Below are 24922 nucleotides of genomic sequence, written 5' to 3'. Positions count from 1 at the left end.
GGCAGAAGCAGCAGAGCTACGTGACTCTAATGACAACAAACTACACACACACACACACACACACACTCAAGAGAGTCCCTGAATGCAGCAGGTTACCCAGACTACATCAAAACATCCAGGCACACACCTAAAAGGGGCGCCTTATAAAACAAAGCGAGAGGGGGGGAAAAGGAGATTTATAAAAATGCAGTGAAATATAAAAAAAGGAAAAGGACCGGGACCAACAAACAAGGGAAGAGGGGACCACATCAAGAGCCCACCTGAGGGTATCCCAGCATCCTCCATCCGAGCTCCTCTCAGCACCTCAACTCTTCCATCCCTCCACCCAACTCCTCAACTCCAGCCGCCGCCAACTCGCTGGGACACTGGAACAGTGTGTGCCAATCAAAGAGAGGGGGGAGGGACAAGAGGAGGAGTGAAGGAGGCGAGTGAGAAAAAGAAAGCACGAGAGCGAGGCCGAGGGGGAGAGGGGGGGGGAGGGAGAAGCCGGCCTGCCAGTTCTGCACATCGTCTCCTTTCTGTAGTTCTGATTGTGTGTCCCTGGCTGTGTGTGTCTCTCTCTCCTCTCCCTCCTCCCTCATTGTGAGTGGTCGCTATGCTAAAACAAAACCTCCCACTGCCCACTGGCTGTGGACCCGTGTGCCCTGGTTGTGCGCAGGTTGTGCGACTGTCCTGTCAGGTTGCCGCCACCGCCGCAAGTCGCCACTTTGTCCCCATGCTCCTGTCACCACGGCAACGCCTCGGCTTCCTCCTCCTCCTCCCTTCCTTCTCTCGACGTTACCCGAGAAAGAGTCTTTAAATTTAATGTCATCCGTCCCTGAAATCTATACAGGCAGAGCTAGCTGCACGTAGCCCACAGGAATAGAATAGAGAAGATTGTCAATCTCTGCATCTCGAGCCGCTCTAATAAAACGAGCCCATCAAGCGGAGTGTATATACACGCTCTCCCCCAAGGGCGCTTCCCTGCTCAGATAAAGGCAGCCAATGGGAGGCTGGGGATGTGAGAGGAGCGGTGCGCTAATTAGCGCCAGTGGTTCTGGCCAGAGGTCCACGTCCACACTTTGAACTGAGAAACCCCACCGACCAACAACCTCCGCTCCCATCCGAGGGGAGTCGACGGGGACAAGTCTCTGTGGTCCGACGATGTTTTATTAATCAGTGTTTGATTTAGTGCGGAGCGGAGAGGCCTTCCTAATGTGGGGGGGGTTCCATCCCTCGGGTTGAAGACCCACCAGAGAGCAGTGTGATTGGACTTACACTTAATTAATGCTCAACTCATCAATATTGAAAGATTATGAGATTCTTGAATGGCTGTGATGCATTTTTCATACTGTGAATGTTTTCACATGGCAGATCTATGGGACATCGCATGAAATATTTAAATGGATGTTCAGTGCAATAAACTGCTTACGTGAACAAAACATTCAAGTTAATAATCAGCCCGTTTACATTGAAGAACATCAGGACGCGATCACAACGGAGCAATCGATCAATGGTGCTGTGCCTGATATTTCTACAAGCTAGAAGTCTCCTCAATTAACTGTGCATCATTTTACAAGGTCGAACGAGGCAGAAACCTGCAGTTAAGATAACCTGCTGAAAAGTGAAGTGTGTCTTAAACCTGCATTCTTCCAAAAGGCCACAAGAGGGCAACTCCTGATTGGCTAGAGGTCTATGAGAAAATTACTTGATTTTCACTGAATTTATTACCTCAGCACATGAGTTTATGGCCTGAAATTGTGTTGCATTTACGGTAAACTATACCATATACCTGAGTGTGCTTTTGGGCGGGGCTAACGTGCGATTGACAGGTCCGCTGTCCAAATGGATCTACTTCCGTTCGCTACGTAGAGCCAAGATCTAAGTGCTCACCGCGACTCCTCTGAACGATGCTTTCCTTTCTCCACCGTCATCAAAAACCGAAAGTGTCAGAGTGTGTGTGTGTGTGTGTGTGTGGTACAAAGCCCCCCCACGGTGCAGCAGACTGAGGAGCTGAGGATGTCACCCACAGGTATCTTAGCTGAGCTGCACCTGCTGAGCGGTGCAAGGTTAACAATGGCCACATAGGGCTCGACAACTGCTGAACATGCAGATTTGCTCCCCGCGGAGAGCGCGCATGCACACCCTCAACTGTGTGTGTGTGTGTGCGTGCCCCCACGAGCTACGTCTGTGGATGAGTGAGACGCAGGGCACATGCTGTTCGGCTAACGCAGAGAGCTAAAGCCTCGCAAGGACGAGTAAACAACAAACCAAACAGCGTGTCCCACTTCCTCTGGAAAACAACCCACCGAGCAATTTAGGGCCTCCAAATCCATGCAGATGAGATATTAATGGCTTACTGCGTCCTCTTTGACCTTTAAATTATTCCGATTTGTGTACAGAGCAAGCGTGCGGTAATTGCATTAGCATCTCCGCAGGTTTACTTAATGTTCCAGGAGGGGGGAGAATAGCATTCAGTGAGCTGAAAGGACAACATCTCTTCTTTTTGTGTGGACCAAGTGATCCACTGTGAGTGCGCGGGGCTGTTTGTGTGCGTTGCATTAAATCACGTGAGATTTATTAGCTCGGTTATCACTAGTCGAACCCTCTGACGTGCAATTATGCCCTATCAGCAAATAACTGATTTGGCCATTACAGGCCATAATTGGTTATGGAACAAAGGGTACAATGTATTGTCTGTCTGTCTGCAGCTGTTAAACACCCTGTCCGGCTCTTTGCTGCTTGTATTACCGGATCACTCTACTTGCCCCCTGGTTGCCCCCTTCTTCCTATTCCCCACTTCCTCCTCTGCTTCCTGTGAGCATTTCCCCGGAGAGCACCGCTGCCTCCTTCTTCCCCTTTATCTTCGGAGCGGGGCATCTGGAAAGCAGGCTCCGTCTCCGCCTCCCTCTATCACATTCAATCATCCCCATGTTTATTCAGCTCTCCGCCCTCCTCCGCCTCCCTTTCTCCATCCTCCTTGTCCCACCCTCCTTCCCCAAATAGGTCTCGGAATCGCGTATCACAGGCCCGCATCTTTCCAATTCCGATCCATCCCCCCCCCACGATTGTTTCCCCACCATCTTCCTTCTGCTTGACGCCTTCCTTCCTCTCACGTTTCCTCTCTCTGCCTCGAAGCGTCTCCTGGAGGACGCGGTGCCATTCGCATTGTCGGAGGATGCGCGGACAAAACACCCTGCATCCGCCCCCCTCTCAAGCTATACAGTGCCTCCATTATACATTACACGAGGGAGGAAAGCTGGGGGCTATTTACAGAATGTGCACAATAGGTGGTGACTTTTACAAGGAGTTCAAATGTCCTCCTGGTCGGCCGTGCGCCTGTCAGATGTCGATTTCAGTCATTAGATGTTTTCCTATGCTTCCTCCACCACATATCCGGTGTACTGCGAATCCTCCTGCAGACCATCACAGTCCGGTGGAGTCAAACCCTCGAAGGGTCAGCTTGTTATTCTCTGCTTCATCGCTCGTCTTTCTGACGGCGCGCAGGCAGGAGCGGACAAAGAGAATAGAATCCTCCGTCACGTGTGTCCTTTATAAGTGAGTTTGTTGCTGAACGGGATGAGGATTTATGCCACGGTTCCTGCAAAGTCCACTGACAATCTGAAGAAGACGAAAGAACTGACGGGGGAAATCCAGGGAGGCAAATAGCTGTGCATATAAATGGAGCTGTTCATCATTAATGCCAATATCCAACATCTAAGAGGAACTATGAGCGGAATGCCACCACGGCAGGAAAACCTACAAGACACTTTTACATATTGCAATATTTCCCAACCCCAAACACAGTGAATGGGGTAAGCCGGTCAAAGGGGGGGCAAAGATGGCGTGCGTGTGAAGGGTGATTGGCGTCTGGCTTTGGCCTAAGGAGGAGTAGATCAGCCCGCTGTGGAGAGCTCCTCCCACACTGCGCCTAATTAACGCTGCCGCGTTCCGCTTCAACTACCCCGGTGCTCCCGACTTCAACTGGGCCATCCTGGGCTGAGGGAGGGGAGGGAGAGAGGGGGGAGAGTGTGCGTGTGTGTGTGATGGGGGGGAGACAGACAGTAATCCACGCTGCTAAAAAAAAAAAAGCAAAGTGACCTTTTGGGCCAGATCTTATTCTGACACTTGGTGTGAGCGGCCGGTCCCACGCAGAGATACAGGGTGGCTGTGGGAGGGATAAAGTCAGTATCTCTGCGAGGAAGAAGCGCCTGTCTCATTATACCTCCCGCCTGACCACACAGGACATCTCCCTCCCCCGCGGGGCCGAGCTACGCAGATAAGAGCGAGCCCGGGGAGAACTTAGAGCCGGTAACAACTGGTCTTAGGAGGCGCAGCCGGCCGACAAAATGGAGGAACCCGAAGAAAGGCAGAGAAGAGAGAGAATGGGGGGACGGGGACGGGGACGGATTTGCTGAGTAAATGGCAGCGAGCTAATCCTGACGCTAACAGTGATGGATAGCCACATGGGCTCGTTTGAGGGCACTCGGGTCCCGTTTAGGGTAATCTCCCATCTCCCCGCCGATCGGCCCGCGCTGAAGACAAAAGGTCAACCGAGACAAGAAAAAACCTCCACCTCTGTGCTGTCGACGTGCTGGAGGAGGCGGCGATGGCGCCCTAAATCGGGGGGGGGGGGGGACTCAAGATGCGTTCCGTTGAGCCCCACCTGGAGGCCGGCCGCGCAACCAAACACCGGCGCTGGGATTTTCGTCTCACGCGGCAAACTACCCGCTCCGAGCCGAGGACTCTGAATGGCGTCTCAATGACTCGCTGGTTTTCCCTCCTCGGCCCTCGGTGCAGTAATCCAATGTTATTGGGGGAGGGGGCTATAACTGAGTAATATGTGATCAGGAGCCAGCGAGTGGAGGCCCCGGCCCTTTAAGCGCCCTGCATTTCTGCTGTTGAATGTCAGCCGGCGTTCTGCGCCGCGTGGGAGAGTTTCTCCATCGGCGCCGCAGAGCTGCATTAACATTAAATGTGATCACTCCGCCAGGGATCCAAAACAGACAGCGGAGCCGTGTTGGGACGTTAGCCTTTTAAAGCAGAACAGCGCGGGAACGCGAGCAGAACACAGCGCCGTCTGTTTATTCTCTCTCACTGTGGGACGCTTCCTGGCAGCTCCTCCTCGCGCTTGAGGAAGGAGGCTCCCGCAGCGGCGAGGACCAAAGCAAGAAGACGAGGCGCTCAGTCGAGGCCGCGAGTGACGAGGTTCCTGTTCGTTAGCGGGTTTCCCCGCGTGCCGCACTCGCGAGGGATAACACGCAACGTGCTGACGGCGTTCTGTAACTACCCGATGGCGTTATAGGACCCGGGTCGTTTTGAGTGTGTGGACGGAAGCAGAGAGAATAATCCTGCACCATCTGTATCCCACCGTAAAGCCACTTTCACCCCATTTCTGTTTAAAAGTCTCCACTTAGAGTCCCCCCCCTCCCCCACCAGCAGTTTACAATAGAGGACTTCCCTTTACAACGTTGAATATTCAGAAAATATTCCGCTAATTGAGTGTGAAACGGGGGGGGAATACAAATGAGCTGCAGATTATGCAACAGAGTAAGTGGAAAACAAACTATTAAAACCAAAGAGCGTTTGGGTATTTTTGAAATACAACTCTCACAGAGCTTTGTACGATTTCTTCACACAGCGTTTCTAAACGGTAAAATAAACACTACTAATTTGCTGTGTGTTCCCCTTTGAATCAAAATGAGCAATTCCTGTTCTGTGTGTGGAGTAAGTAACCTCGTACGTATCAAAGCCCACTTCTGTACAGGGCTGTACATTAATCACGCTGCTGTGCCACGTCAGCACTTGTGTGAAGCTTCCCTCCCGAGGCCCATCCGTCAATCCTTCGTCCCTGACGGCCGACCAGTTCTGTGACGAAGAGGAAAAAAACAACACTAACTGCTTTGACGTGTCGCCCAGACGGAGCCGGCGGTGGACCTTCTAACTATTTTTACAGCGTGGATGAAGAGCTTTTCCTCACAGTTTACACAAATCCTGCACACAAGTTTGGTAAGTACGCAGATTTGGTCGCATAGACTAAAAACACGTCCTCATCTAAATTAGCATCAACGAGGTTCAGAAGGAGGAGGGAAAAAAAAAAAACGCGCCGCGACGTCCTCGAGCAGCTGCCGAGAGAGGCGCCAATTAGTATTCAGCAGCGGCCTCCTTCAGACCCAGTGAGGTCTGAAGGAGGTCCTGCTATGACGACGGGAATTTTAACTACTCTGGAGGCGGGATGGGAGGGAAGATCTCCACCGACGCTCCAGCGCGTGAAGGCGCGTTTACCTTCACCCGTCCTTCGACGTTACCTCCGCCGCACGTTACGTCATTCTCAAGCACGTTCGCCGCCGCTTCACCCCGCGGTGGCTTCTCTTTTTTTTTTTAAGAGGCTTTGCAGCTCTTCGGATGCTCTACCCGACCTTATCAGCGTTAATCCAGACGCCCCTTGCGAGGAACTCAAGGTTCTGCTGACGGTGACGGCGGGTTCCACTCGCTGTCTTTGTCCGCGCAGCTGTTGGGATGATCGGTTCGGATGATCCGCGCGCAAAGGAAGACGAAGCCGCTAATTGTCTGTTTGATTGGCTGCAGTCGGGAGACTTCTGTATCAAACGGCGGTTTTAAATATCGGCGGTAATGAGCCGCCGTAAAGAGTCTCACGGCGGTGGAAGAGGTGAAAACACGCAGACGTATAAAACCCGAGCACCACTTGTGCGCTCGACAGGAAAACATCTCTCATCCTGCTGGCTCTCCGAGGGGCAGAGGCGGGAGGTTTCTGGCTGGTTTATGTTCTGCTCTCTCTGCTCAACAAGGCAGCACCGGGCCCACCGGGAGCCCTTGATGGAATTTAATTTGGGCTCTTCATTCATGACTCTGTGTCAACCATCAAAACACCCACAGCAGTGTACCTGCAAAATATGAGTCCGTGCCGGAAAATATGGTGTTGGAGAAACAGGCTTTAACAACAGGGCTGTTATTGTTAAATTATGTGGGATTTGTTTTTCAAATTAGATCCTGTTATCCTAATGAGCACAACATGATTGAATTAGCCATGAAACTCTTGATCACATTGTAGCATAACGGCTCCTCCAGGCGTTACACAGGTGCAGCTAAGTTATTTAAGTCACAGTCTCAGCACCTGAGGAAAGTGCCCTTGAGCAACAAACCTCGATCCCACCGACTCCAGAAGTGCTGCAGGCGGCAGACCAACACAAACAAAACATGCTGCTCAAACCTGATGAGTGAAACTAAAGCAGCCACAACGCATCACACGCTTCATCCATCTCTGCGTCATCACATCGTGATCATTTTTAACGGCCATTTGTAACAAATGATCAGGAAACGCTTCTTTGAGAAAACACCGACAAACTACTATGGTGTTACTTGGTTTGGAGAAGGTGTTGTCCGGTAAACATCCTTTAAATATCACAAAAGGGAATAAAGCATGCAGGAATTCAGATAATGGTCCTTTAGATTCAGCTACACGCTCAGATGGAGGGCACTGGAATGCCGTGTGTGTGTGTGTGTGTGTGTGTGTGTGTGTGTGGACTCGCAGGTCAGGTCTACTCCTGCAGAGAGACATCGGCGTGGGCGGAGTGACTGTCTGTCGAGCCGGTGGCGAGATGCGAGTGCCGCCATCTGGGAGAGAGATCTGCAGCACGGGGCAGCCTGCGGGCGGGAACTCACTGAAAGTTGAGTCTCAAAACGCCGCAGTTTCTCTCCGCGAGCAAAGCGGGACGAAATAAAGACGTGACGATCTTGCGGTCCGGGACGAAGATGCTTCGTGATTATTAGGATTAATACTGATGTCAAGATGCTTCTTTTTTCCAGCTACTGAAGTCCTGACAAAAGGTTCCTCATGGGGCAAGTAGTCCTCTTATGCAGAGGGGGGAAGGTCCCTTTCATTATATTCAAATTTCAGCCAATGGGTTTGAACCATTCCGGTGATCAATAAGAGCGCACAACCTCATTCACTGCCTCTCTTAAGAAACCTTCAGATGTGTCGTCTCCCGGAGGATTTCTCCGGCTCCCCATCTCCGCTACAATTAAGTTCAAGTGCATTGATCACACTTCTCCTCTCTAGGCGCCGTGTTAGCGAGCAGATACGCAGCGGACGCCTCTCATCCTGTTATTTCTAAACAAGCGGAGCGAACCGGAGCCGAGTGCCCCTGTTAACGGGTGGGTACAGGACGAGTAATCCTGCTGTGGATTTATTATCTTAAGCCTCAAAGATCTAAAGAGAAACTCCCGGCCTTTACCTGAAACCGTTCTTTCAGCCGCAGAATAGAGCTAATCATTTGCACTCCTTAAGCCTAAACCGCCCGTAGTGAACCGCGGCAGTTTAGACGATAAAAAGTGCTTTTGAGTTCAGAGTTCTGTTTGAAAACCTTTAGGCCGAGACGCGAGCCGTCATTTAATGCAAATTCTCTGTCGCGCTGGATCCCCACAAAACGCAGAATAAGTTTGCAAAAGCGCCGTGTTTTCTCACGGCAATCATGACACTAACTTGGTAAAATCTCCAGAAGCCGCCAAGGTTCATCGTCCTTCGGCCATTAGTGAGTCACACTTAATGGACCGGATAATCCTCCTCTCTAGTGGCGAGATTCCTGATCCGTCTCCATGAAGCCCATTGATCTCCACGGGACTCAAACAGGTAAACAAGACTATCAGCTTTCAGCAAACAAGGAGATCTGCTCCCCTGGTGTCTGCAGATGAGCCATCGTCATGGAGCTGACGCCTTAGAGATTCATGCATGTGATCAGGACATCCTCAGGAATAGGAGTATCATCTGTGTGTGTGTGTCTACCAGACAGCGGCTGCTTTTACCTGGTACACTGAGGCGGGAATAATTAACGGCCATTTGCTCAGGTCACAGGAAGACGTTTGACATTTGCTTTGTTTGCCTCTTCCAGCTGACTGCACGTCGGTGTCGCCACAAAGTAGGAGGCATGCAGAGTGGGTCGGATGTTAACAACAACCGAGCTGAGAAGAGATGGGAGAAGCAATCAAAGGGGAAGATTTGTTAACGTGAAAGCGACAGATTTGAGGATTTCCCTAAAGGCTGAAGATGTGAAACCCGATTCCAAACAGTCAAGCAGAATCAAATCCCGGTACCTCCTGGCCCGGCTGCGTCTACCTCCACTGATGCGTGAGTGTGAGCGTGCCACAGGGAGGACGGGTGAGACGCCCATGGGAGGAGCGTCCAATCACGCCGTCCTCCAAGGAGGGAGAAAGCACTCTTGTCCACTTCCTCCCCGTCCGCCCTCCCGGCACTCTCCTTTTCCTGTGTCTGAGTGGTGATAATGGCGGGCTGTCCGTCACGCGAGGGTCTGACCCAGATCCACCGGGCGAGGAGGAGGAGGAGGAGGAGGAGGAGGACGGGGAGCGGGATGTCTCAGCCCTTTGACACGGGGGCCCCGTCCTCCCCGTCCATGACAGCTCCCGAAGCGAGCGGGAGCAGAGCCAAGGGCACTGTCTACCCGCCGTCTTCTGCAGACGTGGGGGGACGTGGGGGGAGATTGATGTGCAATGCAAAACAGCGGCAACCTTGCTCATGAAGCCGGTGTCCCGCGGCCAGGCGCTCATTATTCAGGGCCAGGGGAACAAACGCCACCGGGACGTTAACGGGCTTACTGGCGGGCTGAACTCCGGAGTCCGGCATCCAAAACGTGTGCAAACCCCTCTGCCAGCCAGCATCCACCTTGCTGCATGGATACGGTTACTAGGGGAGGGAAGAGGGAGAGCGCGGCGCTGGGAGGAGCCGGTGGAGGAAAAAGAAAAAGAACAAGACTGACATCTGCCAAGGAGGCAAAACAAATATCCCTCTGACTGCTGAGAATGATGCAGTATTCTTCCTTCAAATCAAGAAGCTAAACAGGACATTTCATTTGGCACCAGATGTTCACAGCTGGCTGACCACAGTTTCTGGAATTCTTCCTGTGGGGACAATCAATGTTTGCCCCAAATTTCACGGCAGTCCGTCCAATTCTTGTCCGGAGACATTCCGACCGAGACCAAAGAGCGGGACCTCGCCGTCCCCCCGGCCCGACCTCGCCGTCCCTCTGGCTACACTGCCGGCGTCAACGAACATAGCGCGGAGAAGAAGACGGAGGTGTGTGAACGGCGACCCCGTGCAGCCACTGCAGGATCCAATCGGCCCTGATGGCTTTCACGGTGATGAAACCCTTGGAACAACGGAGCACGTGGATCCCAGCTGCTACGGGAGGTTTCAGCTAAAATAAAGCTTTTTTTGGTCTTACGTAATATTCATATGATGCTCATAGTTTCAATTGCTTTATCCATCCCCTGTGGCGCGGCATACTAAATTGCATTCATGAGCCATTACCAACCACAGAGCCCATCGCTAGTACAGTAGACTGCTGGTACAAAACGCTTCTGTTCACTTCTTTAAAAAAAAGAAAGAAAAAAGGATGGTATTACTTTTCAATGTGTCCTTCAAACTGAATAATACTAGTGGTTTAAGATGGAGAATATACGCCACAGTGCTATAATTTGGTTTGAATGCTCCCTGCCTCCACCCCCCATCCTCCCCTTCCTCCCCTTCCTCCCCTTCGCCCTTCACATGTCCTCGCGTGACGGTGCGACTGCAGTGAGCTTCTCCATCTCTCTGGGGTCCCAGCGTGCGGGAGAGGACTGTCTTCCCGCCTCTCACCTGTCTGTCGCTTATCTCCATCATGCACACTGCTGCCGTTTCTCCCACTGTCTCCCAACCTTTCTCACTCTCTCTCTCCCCCATCAGCTGTCACCCGCCGTCTTCCATTTAGCTCTGCCCTACTTTGCTTGTTTTTTTTTTTTTTTGGGCCAAACAAAGGGACATTTCTGTGCGTCGCGCAGATGATGACTGGCAGGGAGTCGAGGCATTGACTGCTGGGCGGTGACGCTTGCGTGCGTCCCACGTACCCACGCCGCCTTGTCGGACGCTTTTCCGGTCACCGTGAAAAGTGCGGCCACGTAGGCCTGCGGCGGCGGCAGGTTGGCGAGTAGGAAGGAGATTGTTGAATCTGGACGTACATCCACCCTCTCACGCGTCTCACCTCTCAAATCAGCGCAGGGCGTGGATGTGAGCTGACTGCCGTTTCAATCCTCACCCTGAGAATCATGATTGATGATTGTCATAATCACCACCCAACAAAATAACCAGGACCCCCCTGCTCACACAGTTTCTCCATCACGGCCCAAAGCTGCGGCGCATTTCTCTGCTATAGTGGCAGAACTAATTAACAGCGTTTGATTGTCTTGCCGCAGAGGTGGAAGTCATTACCATCACATTTCCTCGTGGACGCAGAATACAGCGGTTAAACCTGGAGCAGATGTTCGCCGCGGGAATCCACTGTGGGTGAGCTTAATTCACCGCCATGTTACGATCACACTGGTATGCTGAAGGGACTGGACGCAGAGAGCAAAGTGACACGTGTTCCCGAACAACAGTTGCCTTACAATCGATTCCCGTTTTTTCCAGCAGACATCTGACTCCGTTCGCTCTTTTGAGCGTTTTGTATGGAATTGAGCGGACTAATTAGCCTCCCTGCCGATGTGAAATCCTGGCCTTTGTAGGGAGGCCGGGCAGACGGGGACTTCTGGGGGGAAAAAGGGAAACGGAAAGTTGTACCATTTCTCCGATGATCAATGACAGCTCAGATTTCTTAGAACCTCTCCTCGGTCCACACGTACCCAAAAGGCCCGTGGACATCAAATGAGCTCCATAGCGCACAGAGCGAAAAAAGAGCACAGAAACTTACACACACACACACACACACACGGTGATGATGAAGACAGAGCGGGGTATGAATGCACGAGCAGAAGAAAACCCAAAAGCCAAAACAGTTTCCTGCTTCTGTGTAAAATGTTCCCTCCGACTCCACTTGGCAGACAAAGTAGGTTTAAATGATTTATGAGAGGCAGCAACGCCTGCCAGTTGTTTGTTTTAGATAAATGCTACACAAAGCAAAAACTAACAACCCTGACGACGGCAAACAAAGAGAGATAAAAGTTTTCGGCACGAGCAGAAAGGAAGCAGCCGCTCCTGCCGAGCTCCACCTGTGACCTTTCTGGAAAAGAGGTGATTGACGTTGCGTTTCCAGTGCGACGGACACCCGGCTTACCTCCCTCGCCGTGTCCCAGCACCCACACCTGGCCGAGCTCCCGCCCATCGGACAGGAACACCTGGTAGTCCTCGCCAAACATCTGCCCACTTCCTGCAGACGCTCTGCAGCTCGGCGCGGCCAAGACCTGCAGCCACCGACTGCGTGATGCAACCGTCCTCTGCTGTGAGGACGCTGAAGTTACACGCTGCGCGCACGCACAAAAGAGAGCCTCTTCACACACACACACACACACACACACACGCGCCACTATACATTCTCTCAACATCTGCGGGCTCTTCATCAGCAGCGGGCTCATTCACAGCCGGCACCGGAGACGTGGCGCTCCGGGCTGCAGGAGCACTTCCCTTCTCCTTTTCCTGCGCACTTTGCCTCCCCCCCTCACCCGCCCTCCCTCCCTCCCTCCCTCCCCGGTCTCCCTCTTTCCATCCTTCCCCTTTCTCCGACTGAAAGGTTTCTGTGAAAGGCCCGAGATGAAAGGCCGCCCTCAATGGGAGCGTGATTGCGGAGACGGCCGCCGGCGGCCCGAGGTGCCCCGAGAAGCGCTCGCTCAGGAGGCGCTCCGCCCCGCGCACGCCACCATGGCGCCTCGGCTCTGGGAGATGCTGAGATGTATGTATGTATGGTACAGCAGCGTGCGGCCACCGTTTGTATCGTATCGTGACGCGCCGACGCACGCTGAGGGACCGCAGATGCGCCCGCTGCACAGTACCGGACGGCGGGATCGGCGTACACGAATACGCATACTGACATACACAAAACACCGCTGAGTGGTCTGCATTGTAACAAGTGATGAGAGACGGAAACCTCGTCCCTCCTCCCTGCTTTTTTTTTTCTGCCAGAGGTCACAATCAATCAAACGGGACGGAAACGAGTCGGGCCGGCGCGCCACCTTTGCAGCATGTGTGAGTTACGGCTTCCATGTTGGCAGGCGATGAGCGCGGGAGAATCATCGCCGGCTCCGCTCACGATGGACCACACGCGCACAAAATGGCTACGGCTGGAAAAAGGCAATTACACCCCCCACACCCCCCTCCCTTAATCCCAACGATAACATGCAAACGCACGCACGGGAACATAGACGTGACCTCTGAACCCCTGAGCTCATCCACGTAGTTGAGAGGTTTTTCAGCACAATTATACCAAAGGATTCTCTCCTTTACGCTCCAGTCCAATTAAAGTAATCAGGTGTGTGAAAGTGGGGCGTTGGATGCCGATCGGGATAATGACAGCGGGGGAAAAAGAGAGGCGGGGATCTGTAACCGTACGCGGCAAAGAGTCGGATTAAAGCCGAGAGACAGCGACACACGCTCAACGTCACGCCTCAACATCTCTACGGCTCTCGTCTGTTTCAGGTCGACCTGAAACGAAAGTTTCCCTCCATTTAATGACAATCGAGACTAAAGGATTAAAAGCAACTTGCATTTTTTGATTGACTTTAAAACGATTTGTCAATAATTTCCTCGATTAACTATTTTGTATAATAAACATCAGAAAATCAGTTCAGAATCTTGATGAATAGATTAGCAGTGCAGAATATCAATACGAATTAAAGTGTAAGAATGAGAAATTGGGACCGTAAGATCATTTTATAACTCATTTACTATATAAAAAACTGATTTTTATAACAGTTAAACTAGCCTTTATAGACTAGGGACTAATAAATGCGCCCAAACTAAAATATCGACCAACGTCACTCTGTGCCTCAGAATACTTCCTCCCATAGACAAGTATTGATTAGAAGTCCGGTACATCATCACGTTCGCCTCCATGGTTCTCGTACGTGACACGCAGCTCTTTATACGCGAGCGCTGCTCTGCAGATCTCCATCTCGCAGCGCTAAACAACCAGCCGTGTGACAGCACATGACGGGTACGGCTCCAGACGAGTCCATTGTCCAGCTGCTCCATATACAGTACATGGACTTGCGGGTTTCCTTCCTCACTGCTTAAAGAGCAGAGACCAATTGTCTTTTGTGATGGGTGGACTGGGCCGGGCCGGGCCGGGCCCGACCAGAGGACAACCACAAAGCCTTTGTGTGTCCCGCGGACTCACCCACCAACAGAGCGGAGGGAAATCGATACGCGGGCCCCGGGGCCGGAATCAGGTATGTTGGACCGTGAAGACGAAACAAGAAGAAGGGGAGGAGGGGAGCGACGAGGCACATTGTGAAGGCCAGCGCTATATAGGCCTATTGCTATTAGACCGCTGCCCGGCCTCACACACACACACACACACACACACACACACACACACACACACACACACACACACACACACACACACGTTCCCTCCGCCCCTGACCTTCTGCTGTTAGATCTTGTTGCACTCTCTTCCCAAACAACTAATCCATAGCAGGGCGCCTGCAGAGATCTATTTTAATCTGCTCTGCGTCCTGCTTTCAATCATGTCTGCGATGCGCAGGTGTGATGTGAATTACCATAAAAGCACTCAGGAGCTGGAACGGTTCAATTGAGTCTGGACCGAACAGGGGGAATTAAAGAAGTTGCGGCATCGGGGGGGGTTGGGGGGTGGAGGGGCATTTTCCACCAAGCTTCTGTTAGTCGGGAGTCAGAGGAGATGTGGAAGTGACCAACATCCCCGGGGGCCTGGAGACCCCCAAAGGGCACAGCTTGGCTTCTTGTCTTCTGCGAGACATCTGCAGCGCGTCTCATTAATATTCAGCTATGAATCATTCACAGCCGGCTGTCGTTATCAGCAGAAGAAGACACGCACAGACTCACACAAAACCACCACAATACCAGAAAAGGTTCAAATGAAATCTGCACAAATGTGGATGGTCGATGAGTGTGTGTGTGTGTGTGTCTGCGAGAATGAAAAGGGCCAGTTATTCTGTAGGAAATAAATTGTGTAATCCGTTTTCCGAGAAGAAATGCCAAAGAATTCCTTGTTCCAGCTCTTCCCAGACAAGACAAGTTTTCCCTCATTTTATATAATCGTAGATTAGAAGTCTTTGGCGTGTGGGCAGCAGGATCAGGATAAAATAGTCACAATGGGTTCTGGGAAATTAGGATTTAATATTTCCCCCATTTAATGACAGTTATGAGACTAAATTATTCATAAAAAAATAAAAAACTAGAAATCGATTTTTGGATTGATTTGTCAATAATTTCCTCCATCAACAATTTTAAACATCAGAAAACCTTCTTTAAATCTTCATTAAATCTTTTCGGAGCTTAATGTGACTTCTGCAGCAGCAACTGACCATTATTTTCTTTATTGAGGAATACATCATTTTCATGAAAGGATGTGAAGTGAAAAGGCAAAGGACCAATGTTCTAGGAAAATGATTTTGTGCGACCATCAGTCCAAAAAATCGAATGTGTTCTATTTCAAAATAAGAGATGGAGGAGAAACAGCACCGGAAGCAGAAGCCATCAAATGTCCGGCCGTTCTACGATGACTTCAATATGTCTGTAAATAACGGACTAATCGCTTCAGGTCCTCAGACGTCGTGCAACCAACAAATATCCATCTCTTCACTCTGCAAATACGTCGTCATTGACGACCGTAGACGGCACCAGAGACGCCTTCAGAGGCCTCTGTGCGCCGACACAAAGGGGGAGACGCCGCTCTCCTCCAGGAGGCACATCTGCATGCGGTTTGCGGCTAACGTGCCTCCTCAACAGACTGCTGATGCACGAAGGATCCACTCCTCCATTTTTCCCCCCGTCTCCCGCAGCACATCTACAAAGAGGCCTCGACGTTTCACCGCCGTACCTCACGCCCCGCCGCCTGTAGCTTTACGTTCTCTCGCCGCTGAGTCGGCGTTTATCGGAGCTGAAGTCCACCGAGGGCTCTGTTCGCTCTGTAACAGGACGTGTGTTTGCATGGCGATACCGATCATCGCTGTTGCATCGTAAACACACTTGTGTCAACGTGAAGACACATAATTTATCTTTTCTCCCAGCAACACTTCAAACTGCATCCCGAGGCGGTTTTCTCCACTACACACGCGGCTCTTGACACGTGAATAAAGACGGCGCGAGAGGAGGTTTCATTTCAAAGACGACAGCGGGGACGACGCGGAGCAATAAGGGCGAGTCCACAGCGGCTTGAGCCGGCCTTTGCTGTCTTAATAAAACCAGTAAAGAACCACCCTGAGATGCAATCATACCTCTGCGTGGATGTGAATATTACATGACCTTTGGTTGGTGTCAGTGAAACTCAACAATGAGCTGGTGCTGATGGGACGTTGCCTGCATAACCTGAGGACATCAGATATGTGAGAAGGGAAGTGATTCAGCACGGACGAGAGGTGCAGAGCCCATTTAAACAAAAAAGACAGAAGTACAGAAACATCAAAGACGTGCTTTGAATCTGCATTGATTAATGTTATGGGCCGTGTGTTTTTCTCTCAGACATCAATATTGGGATGAGCGTGACCGTGGAGAAGGTGGAGCTGATGGCGTCCTGTGGCGGCCTCTCTCACCCCGGTGTGACGAGATGAAGAGAAAGCACAAATCCCCGCAAAAAACAAAACCCACTAACTACCGCAGAGAGGGAAATAATATTCACAGAGAACTAGACAAAGGGCACGCAAGCACACATGCATTACGCAGATGAACATGCACGTGCACGTAGGCGTGCATCACCAGAGAAACACAGGCACAGATTTCTGGCCCTTTTCTAATCGACGGTCGAGTGCATGCATGCATTGATCTGCCATTGATTCCATCAGTGCGTGTGTGTGCGTGTGTGTGTGTGTGTGTACATGGGACTTGACATGCACTAATGTCGATGGTAATGTGGGTTTATGTGCCGTGTTGCCAGCTTGTTAGGTAGCTAATACAACAATGCATTCTACCTTCATCGAGGTTATACTGTTCAATTTATGTTCAACGGTTTTAAAGAGGCGTTGATTGAATTTTATGGTCATTTCGGCGGCCGTGGTTACAGTGGTGTTAAATTATGCAGCTTTGTAATGCAAAGTGCTGCTAATTTTGTTCACACATTTTACATCAACGAGGCTCGGCCTCTTGTTAGAAACACCATTCAGTGGGAGGCTAAACAGTTCAAGAGCAACAACAAACTCCAACCTTAATTAAATGTGTAATTTACTTTTTAATATATAATTAATTTATATTTGTTTATACGTTTATATATCAAATACATTTGCCAAAGATTCTCTGGATTTGTTGCAGGTCTCTTTTATAGAATTGATAATTGTGATAATCTTTTTTCAGACTGCTGGTTGGACAAAACAAGCAGAAGTCGGCCTCTGGGATGAAGAGGTGAATCAATTGATAATGTGAATCAGTAGCTGGTGGCAGCTCACAAAGCCCCCAAATAAACAGGAACCACACAGAGACGACGGAGCGGGACGTCACCATGACAACCTTCAAACACCCTTGCAATGACTCCTCAGCAGAGCCCATTGAACAAGGTCAAACATTACAAATCATAACCCCTGAGTGACTCACTACAGCGGCCAACGACAAAAAGAAACCCGCACAAAAACCACATAAACCCATCCGGTCACATCGGCCATCTTCCCCCCCTCCTTCCTCTTTCTCACCCGCTGCTCCCCACGTTCAGGGAGCCAATATTTCTTTGCTCATAATCCCATAAAATCTCAGCACCGTGTTCATATTTCTCCCGCCTGCCGGGTAGTTCAGCTGCACTTGCTTCAGAACCGCAGAAGGTCATAGTGCGGGGGGGGGGGGGGGGGGGGGCTCCTGGTTTACCGCGCTTTGGACCGGGGAGACGGACGCCACCCGGCTAACCGATCGGGGGAGACATTGAACAAAGGCAGCATCGGATGAACCAGTGGCATTCAGGTCCGTCTCAGGGGGCGGGAAAGAAAAACAAAGCCGACCTTTTCATGCTTCCCAGTTCTAACGGTTCGTGGCGTCGGGGTTCGGAGCCCGTGCTCGGATCTCACACGCAAAAAGGCTTGCGTTGCAAGAAAATTCATCTTTTCAGCTCAGCCGAGCGGCGGGATAATGCGATTCCGTATCCGCTTAGCAGCCGGTTACAAGCCATTACGAGTGTATTAGTGAGCGATGGGGTGGGAATTGGCTTCCTTGTCAGTGGTAGCTCCTAGTGGGGAAAAGGAGGAAGGAAAGGAAAAGTGATCCAGCGGGTAGAGCTTGCCCTTCTTTTCTTTTTACTGCACAGATGTGCTGAAAACCGATTGCATCTCTTCAATCGGTCACCGTGGTGACGGTGAATGAGATTGGCGGTTTAAATGTTGATGAGGGCAACGACGGGAATCCAAGCGGCGGCCCAAAGGCAGTGCCGACATGTTTGACGCTTCAGATCACAACGTGTTACGGGTTGATGAATCAACCTTTAGTCGGGAAGTGGAGTGTCCAGGAGAGCAAGTGGGGAGATGACTAAAGGAGTCTGTGGAGACCAGGATGAGATGAGGGGATATATGGATCCATCGGTAGCAGAAGGAGGCTAATCTGCCTGAAATCATCGCTGCCTGCTTTGTATTCCTGTGTGAGCAGCTTGGGAATGAAAGTCAGGAGCGACGGGAGGAGAACGTAGGAGGAAAGGGCCCGAGTGAGCTTCTACCGGCAGCATCTTTATTTAGCCTCCCGCTTCCTTCCTCGCTCACTTTCTTCTTGGGGAAGTTTTTGGGGGGGAAACGACTTTGCGCGTCGCTGTTAAGCCCTCTTTGTCAACGAGTCTTCAGCAGGATGAGAAAATCGGAAACGGGAGGTGAATCAGGCTCTCGAAAATAACAGTGAGGTCACGTTTGCAGGTGATTCACCTTCACTGCCTCCAAACCCTTTCTAAGCATTCGCCTTTAAATGTTTAATAATAACCACAAAACAAAACAGGTCCATGCAACTAAACACAAGCTTCCAGGCGGGGGAGAACAGAGCAACATGATCTGCATCCGCTATGTTTAGACGATGTCCCGTGAAGGGAGGACGCAGATGTACCACTGTGTGCCCCATTTCTGCAGAATACTAAAAGCAGAGCGTAGGCGCGCCAGGTGAGGCTTAAACCACTCGGAGGGAAAGTGCGTGCTGGTACACAAAGCTCGTCAGGGAACTCATTAGTCTCGGGGAAAAGAAACCAGGATGAAGAACTTGAAAATAGCTACACTGTTAGTATTGATCAGTGTGTCTGATGTTTTGTCTGCATTTCTAAACAGGGGAAACAGGGAAACACATTGCAATACAACGCAGTCCAGCATGATGTGCCTTTGATATCCTTCTGTAGCTGAAAGTCATTCATATATTAAAATAATCATTAACAACAATAAACAATAGCACAACATCGACCCTCGGAGAAGTCAGCTTGTTCCTCTTCCCTTCGAGGCTTCGAGGAGAAGATGGATAGAAACCTCATCTCTGCTGTAAATATGTAGCTGCAGCCATCGGTCTGCTAGCATAGCTTAGCATAAAGACTGCGTGACATAATGAGTTGCAGGGGTGACATCAGGGTGGCGTTGATGTCTTTCTTGCAACCCGAATGGCTAAAATGTTTTGTCTCCGGCGGTGAGAGCAGGACGGACTCCATCCAGTGAGTTTGACTCATCACTTCATTTAATTACAAGAATAAACAGCAAACAAAATCAACACGTTCAAACGTCATCATCAATGAGCTGCAAGTCTGTTTTACAGTTGCCACAAGCAGGTTTTTTTTTATTTATTTTTTACCACAAATGAGTAAGATGTTCTCAAAATACTGACAGTGGGATTACTGTGCATGCCGTCAATCCTCTGTGTGCAGTTTGCCACAGGCTGCAGGGGGGGGGGGAGGGGGGTTCCTACTATAACATTTACCACAAGGAATCTAATATTTAGTAATGAGAAAAGTTGGGCTGTGAAGTCAAATAACTACCTTTTGACACCAAAATATGAATATTTACCTCATTATCTCCAAGTAATCCAAGCGAATGAATGAATGTGCCATTGTTATACATACGTTATTCACGTTAAAATGGATCCAAAGCCGTGACATAAATAGTCTTCCAACATGTTTTCGTGCGGGACGTCTGTAATTTGGACCCGTGCCCCGAAGCGACAGATGTGACACTGACGCGTCGAAGCCCCCGAAGCCCCCCGAGCTGCTGTTGTAGTAACGGCTGCAGCAAAGCAGGATGTCAGGTGACGCAGTCAGTAGACGGGCCGAGGACAAAGCAGGCGGCGTTGTTATTTTTACCATCATCGTTACCCTCCCCATAACCAAATGGTGGTTATTGTAACCGTGGCGACCGACCGCCCGACGTCACCACTTGGCTACCAAGGCGCTCTGGGGAGTTTGTTTCATAACCAGAGGACTGAAATGCTCGAATTCTGAAATAACACATGAAGTGTTGATCTGTACATGAATAACAATGATTTTTTTGTGTTTGTGAGTAATACATCCAAGCGCTGCATGTTTGTCTTCATATTATTCCAGATGGATAGTGAGGATAATAACTTTAACATTTAACAGAGCGAACAGTGTGCTTTTAGAGAACAGAAGGTCGACAGCAACCGACTCGCTTTTCGTCCACGTCTTCTCTCGAACGTTTGGAACTGGAGGAGAAAAACATGGAATTCTTTCAGAAACTAACAACACTGTTCCCCCGAGGCTTCATGCATCCATCGCTTTAATAAAACAAGCATTTACATGGATGGCTCATATCATTCAGCCCATCAGTATGCACGGATATCAAACTCTGCCCCGCACACAACTGTGGCACGGAAAGAAGGACATTTGATAAATGGATGTAATATTTAAAACTCTTGCATCATTAACGACCTTGAGGGCCAACTAGTGTGATTACCGCTGCAGCATCGAGAAGCTCCTCATATGGGCCGCAAACCCCCCCGGAGGAGAAGCACAAACCGCTCGCGAAGACTTTGACTCGCAACGCTCGGTTCGCATTAGCAATTTCCTCCCGAGTGCACGACTGGAAAAGAGCGAAGAAGGAGGTTGTGACCACGGCGCCATCATCGCCTCCGTGGATTCCCAGGAAACGTCTGCGCCTCGCCTTGTGCACGACCACATTTACTGCCTGCTGTGACAAGGACAAGCACAGCGTGAAGCACAGCTGACAGAAGGACCGCCTCGCTGGCTCGGAAAGACAAGTCTGGCGTTTGTCCATCGTTGTGTACTTGCCCGCCCCCCCCTTCCTAATGTGTGCGTGCAGTGCGTTTATCAATGTTTCCAGGTCGATCGGCAGATTTACTTCCACATCAGAGCTCTGTCAACGCTTTTCCCAGCTGGGTCAATTTCTTCCGAGGTGCCCTCAAAACGAGCCGCTCCTCTGCCACCAAACATTGCATCATCGGCAGCCAATCACGAGGCGGCATGCGCGGGGCTTTGTGTGGTGCACGGGCGAAGCAGGTGTGTAAGTGCAAAAAAACAGGGACTTCACAAACATACAGAGCTGCACACGCATGAGAGATGCTCCGATCAGATGTGGAAAAAAAAAACTCATTACATGTAATCTGATCCTTATTCGTATGCACGTCGACCAACGGGAGATAAACATGGTTGATTCGGGCCCGTGCGTGCTGGATAAACAGACGCATGATGACACAACCGGAGAGAGTCCACCTGTCAGTTAACGGTGTTGTCCTCTCAACTGAAGAGAGGGTAAACAAATCTATTGTCCCACCAGAAAAGCATTTACCTGGGCATTTTACCTTCATGCTGGGTTTGAGTGGCTTCTAAGCAGTTCAGTATTAGGCACTAAAATGAATTTAGTGTCAAAAATATGGCAGTGACTCAACGGTTCATCCATCCACAGCGCGGCGTGTGTCATCGCTTAGTTAACATGTCTGAGGGCAATGCCGAGACTCCCGCCACCACATTTCCTGTGATTAAATTCAGGCGTCTCACAGCAAAAACACAGCAGGCTCGTCGAGGTCATCGCATTACCTCATTCAGCCTTTGTCCAAACGACACGTCTTATATTTAGTAAGTGTTCTCCCTTCACGCGGTGTAACGTCGCTTCAGCGTGCAGTGAAACAGACCCTCAGTCGCTGCAGGACGCTGCCAGGCTCGGCTCTGCCTCGCGGATCAGCGGATAGGCCGACACGCGTGTTGACACAAACCTTCCGCTGAACATACGAGGTGTAGCGTGGAGCCACAAAGCCACCAGGATCTGCCGTCCCTGCACAATGGTGACATTACGATGAGCACTGGCTCTGCAGCGGGCTAACGGCGGGCTTAATGCTTGGCTCCGCTTAATCTATTCTCTGTGGTTTAGTCTTTCAGTGTGAACCGGCACAACTGTAAAGGGCTTATGAAAAATGTTTTCTATTTGCCGTGATGGGCGGTGACCACCAGGCGAAGGTGCACCTCCTCACTGGCCAACTTGGCAGAGCTACGCCCGTGCTGAGCGGCTGGAGGCCTGAACGGACCACACATTACCAGGGTCTTTGGCTGCATTAAGTGGAATTATTACCCAGCAACAGCCATCCTGAATACCACAGGTCCAGAGAGCTGCGAGTCTTTTGCTCCAGCACAGTATTAAAAGCTGTTGGGCTTTGGTATGAAAAAACGTCAGTGCTTTAACATTCGGGCGACTCAATTCTGTTTTTAGTATTAAAATAAAGGACATAAATGGCCCAGTATTTAGCCAATCCCTTGAAAATAGAGCTCCAAGATACAGCTTTACAGGGGTGAAGCTGAACAATCTTTCCAATAGATACAAAGACCTCTGACTTAAAGTCTCATGACGTACGAGGCCTATAAAATAAGATACACAGGAAGGTAAAAAAACAGCAGCCAAAAAAATGACCAGAGAAGTTGAGGAGATCAATATTCTCAATATGTATGAGAAGAAGCTTAAAGGGCCGTTTACTTTTCCACTGGTGAGCCCTCGCAATCATCTGAGTAATGGCCTCATTCTCACACCCAACCGTTAAAACCAGACCTCAGCATCACAACTCACCTGTCCAACTACGCACCAACACCTTTCTGCTCTCTTTCCTTTCACTCTTTCTCTCATCCTCTATACTCGTCGCCTCAGCGCCCCCCCCCTCCACGCTGGCTACCAGACCGTCCCTGTGTGAGAGGCAAGCAAGGGATGAAGAGGAGGAGGAGGAGGAGGATGAACGCAGATGAGAATGAGGAGCTAGAAGGAGAAATGAACGCTGATGAATGAATTCACGGAGCTGTGCCCTTTTCTCTGAAAGTGGGCGTTCGTGTCTTTGCACCTTGACAAGATCATTTGCCTGCGCAGCCTTTCAGTCCTGGCAGTGTTTGAAAAGGTGTGTTTTCCATCACCTTTCTTACTTTAACCCCCCGCACCCGTCGCGCGCTTATTGTTTCTCTCCACGTTTACGCGCCTTCTTGAAAACACGAGTGTCACACGTACTCACGTACACACATACAACGCCGACGTACGCAACATGCATGTAGCAGATATGTCCGCCGCTCACCAGGAATCAGACACCTTCAGTCCGTTTACACGCAGAGCTTTTTCATTTCAGATTTCACAAGTTAAAGAGTGTGTGTGTGTGGTGATGGGGTGGGGGGGGGGCAGCCCAAGGGAATAGAGCGAGCATCGCATGAAGGAGTTGACCCACCCGATAATTCATTTACAATACCATCCCCCATTTACGCCACTCAAGGCTGCCTAGTTCCCCCGTTAAGGTCGTCATCACGACCACCAATTCTTTCATTTGTTTATTTCTTCTCTTATCGTCTTTCTCACACACACACACACACACACACACACACACACACACTTGAGCGATTTACTTCCAAGAGGTCCTCACACTGTTGACTGAGGCATTTTTGCAGCCACCATTCCAACAGACACCAACAGGGAAGCACTATCACACCTTGCCTGTTCAACAACACACACACACACAGAGATACACCCACAAGCACCACCTGCTTCACTGATGGTGCTCCTGCTGCACCCCAACCCCACCCCAATTTCTCGCTGCTTCAACAAATGGTGCCTCCACCCATCCTCCCTCCCCACCTACTCCCCGTTAACCGATGCTCCCTTACAGCGATGCCGCGCGCTCCACGAGCCCCCCCAACCCCCCCCGACCGCCCACCTCCATCGCTCGGCTCTCACAGAGCGTTACGGGGGGGAGGGGGGGGGGGGGGAGCCGGCTGGTCGGCGAGCGCGGCACGCAGAATCCAACATGATACCTGCAGCACAAGTATGCAAGGAGAAAGGGTCGACATGCCTTGGGATGGTGCATTGCCCATGCTGCGACACGGTCCGCTGCAGCTCAAAGTGATGCGATTCCTGTTCGCCCTCCTCTTTTTCTCTCTTCTCTCTCTCCTCCTCCCTCCTCCCGTCCCTCGCTTTCTCTTCTTCACAAAGCGCCGGGTCTCTTCTCCTTCCCTGTGCCGGTGCGAGCGCTCCTATTTCGCTCCTCCTTCCCTTTGTCTCGCTCTCGCCCGGGCTTTCTCTTGCCTCCGCTGGAAACCTCCTTCGCGAGATGGCTGTGGTCCAGCGGCAGCGCTGCTGACAGCACTGTGCGTGTGTGACGGCGAGCACGTGCGTGTGAGTGTGTGTGTGTGTGTGTGTGTGAGGGAGGGAGGGAGGGAGGTCGAGCAGGAGCGCCTGGGTGTGTGTGAGAGAGAGAGAGAGAGGCGTGCTCTTCAGTAGTGTGAGCCGGTGCAGGGATGCTCAGCACACAACCAAGAATAAAGCGCACATTTTTCCCCGTGATAAATTCACACTCCCTCACTCTCTCTCTCGCTCTCGCTCGCCCCGTGCCTTATATTTCCTCCCCGTTACTCATTATATTCTCCCTCTCTCTTAAAGACACAGGCGGCCCGCTGAACTGCTCCGCGCCTCGGGCGCATCTCATGATATGGTAATAAAGGGGAGTCCAGGGACGGGGTCCTGTGTGGGGCTCAGCAGCTGAGCTAGC

General features: G+C 50.8%; 1 protein-coding gene across 4 annotated transcripts in view; it reads right to left on the bottom strand.

Moving 5' to 3' along the window:
* The window catches only part of srcin1a (SRC kinase signaling inhibitor 1a), a 66183-nt gene extending 41488 nt beyond the window's left edge, over window positions 1-24695 (bottom strand). For 3 of the 4 annotated variants that reach the window (XM_078084082.1, XM_078084083.1, XM_078084085.1), the window contains exon 1: window positions 24227-24695. In XM_078084082.1, coding sequence (XP_077940208.1) covers window positions 24227-24248 — 22 coding nt within the window. In that variant the 5' untranslated portion in view covers window positions 24249-24695. The remainder of the gene's footprint in view (window positions 1-24226) is intronic. The other variant, XM_078084081.1, reaches the window with a different exon arrangement.
* Between the last annotated feature and the right edge of the window lie 227 nt (window positions 24696-24922).

The sequence above is a fragment of the Gasterosteus aculeatus genome, chromosome 11, assembly GCF_964276395.1.
Source record: "Gasterosteus aculeatus chromosome 11, fGasAcu3.hap1.1, whole genome shotgun sequence".
In the NCBI taxonomy this organism is placed as follows: domain Eukaryota; kingdom Metazoa; phylum Chordata; class Actinopteri; order Perciformes; family Gasterosteidae; genus Gasterosteus; species Gasterosteus aculeatus.
Note: the sequence above shows the minus strand (reverse complement) of the source record. Positions and strands in the feature narration are given on the sequence as shown.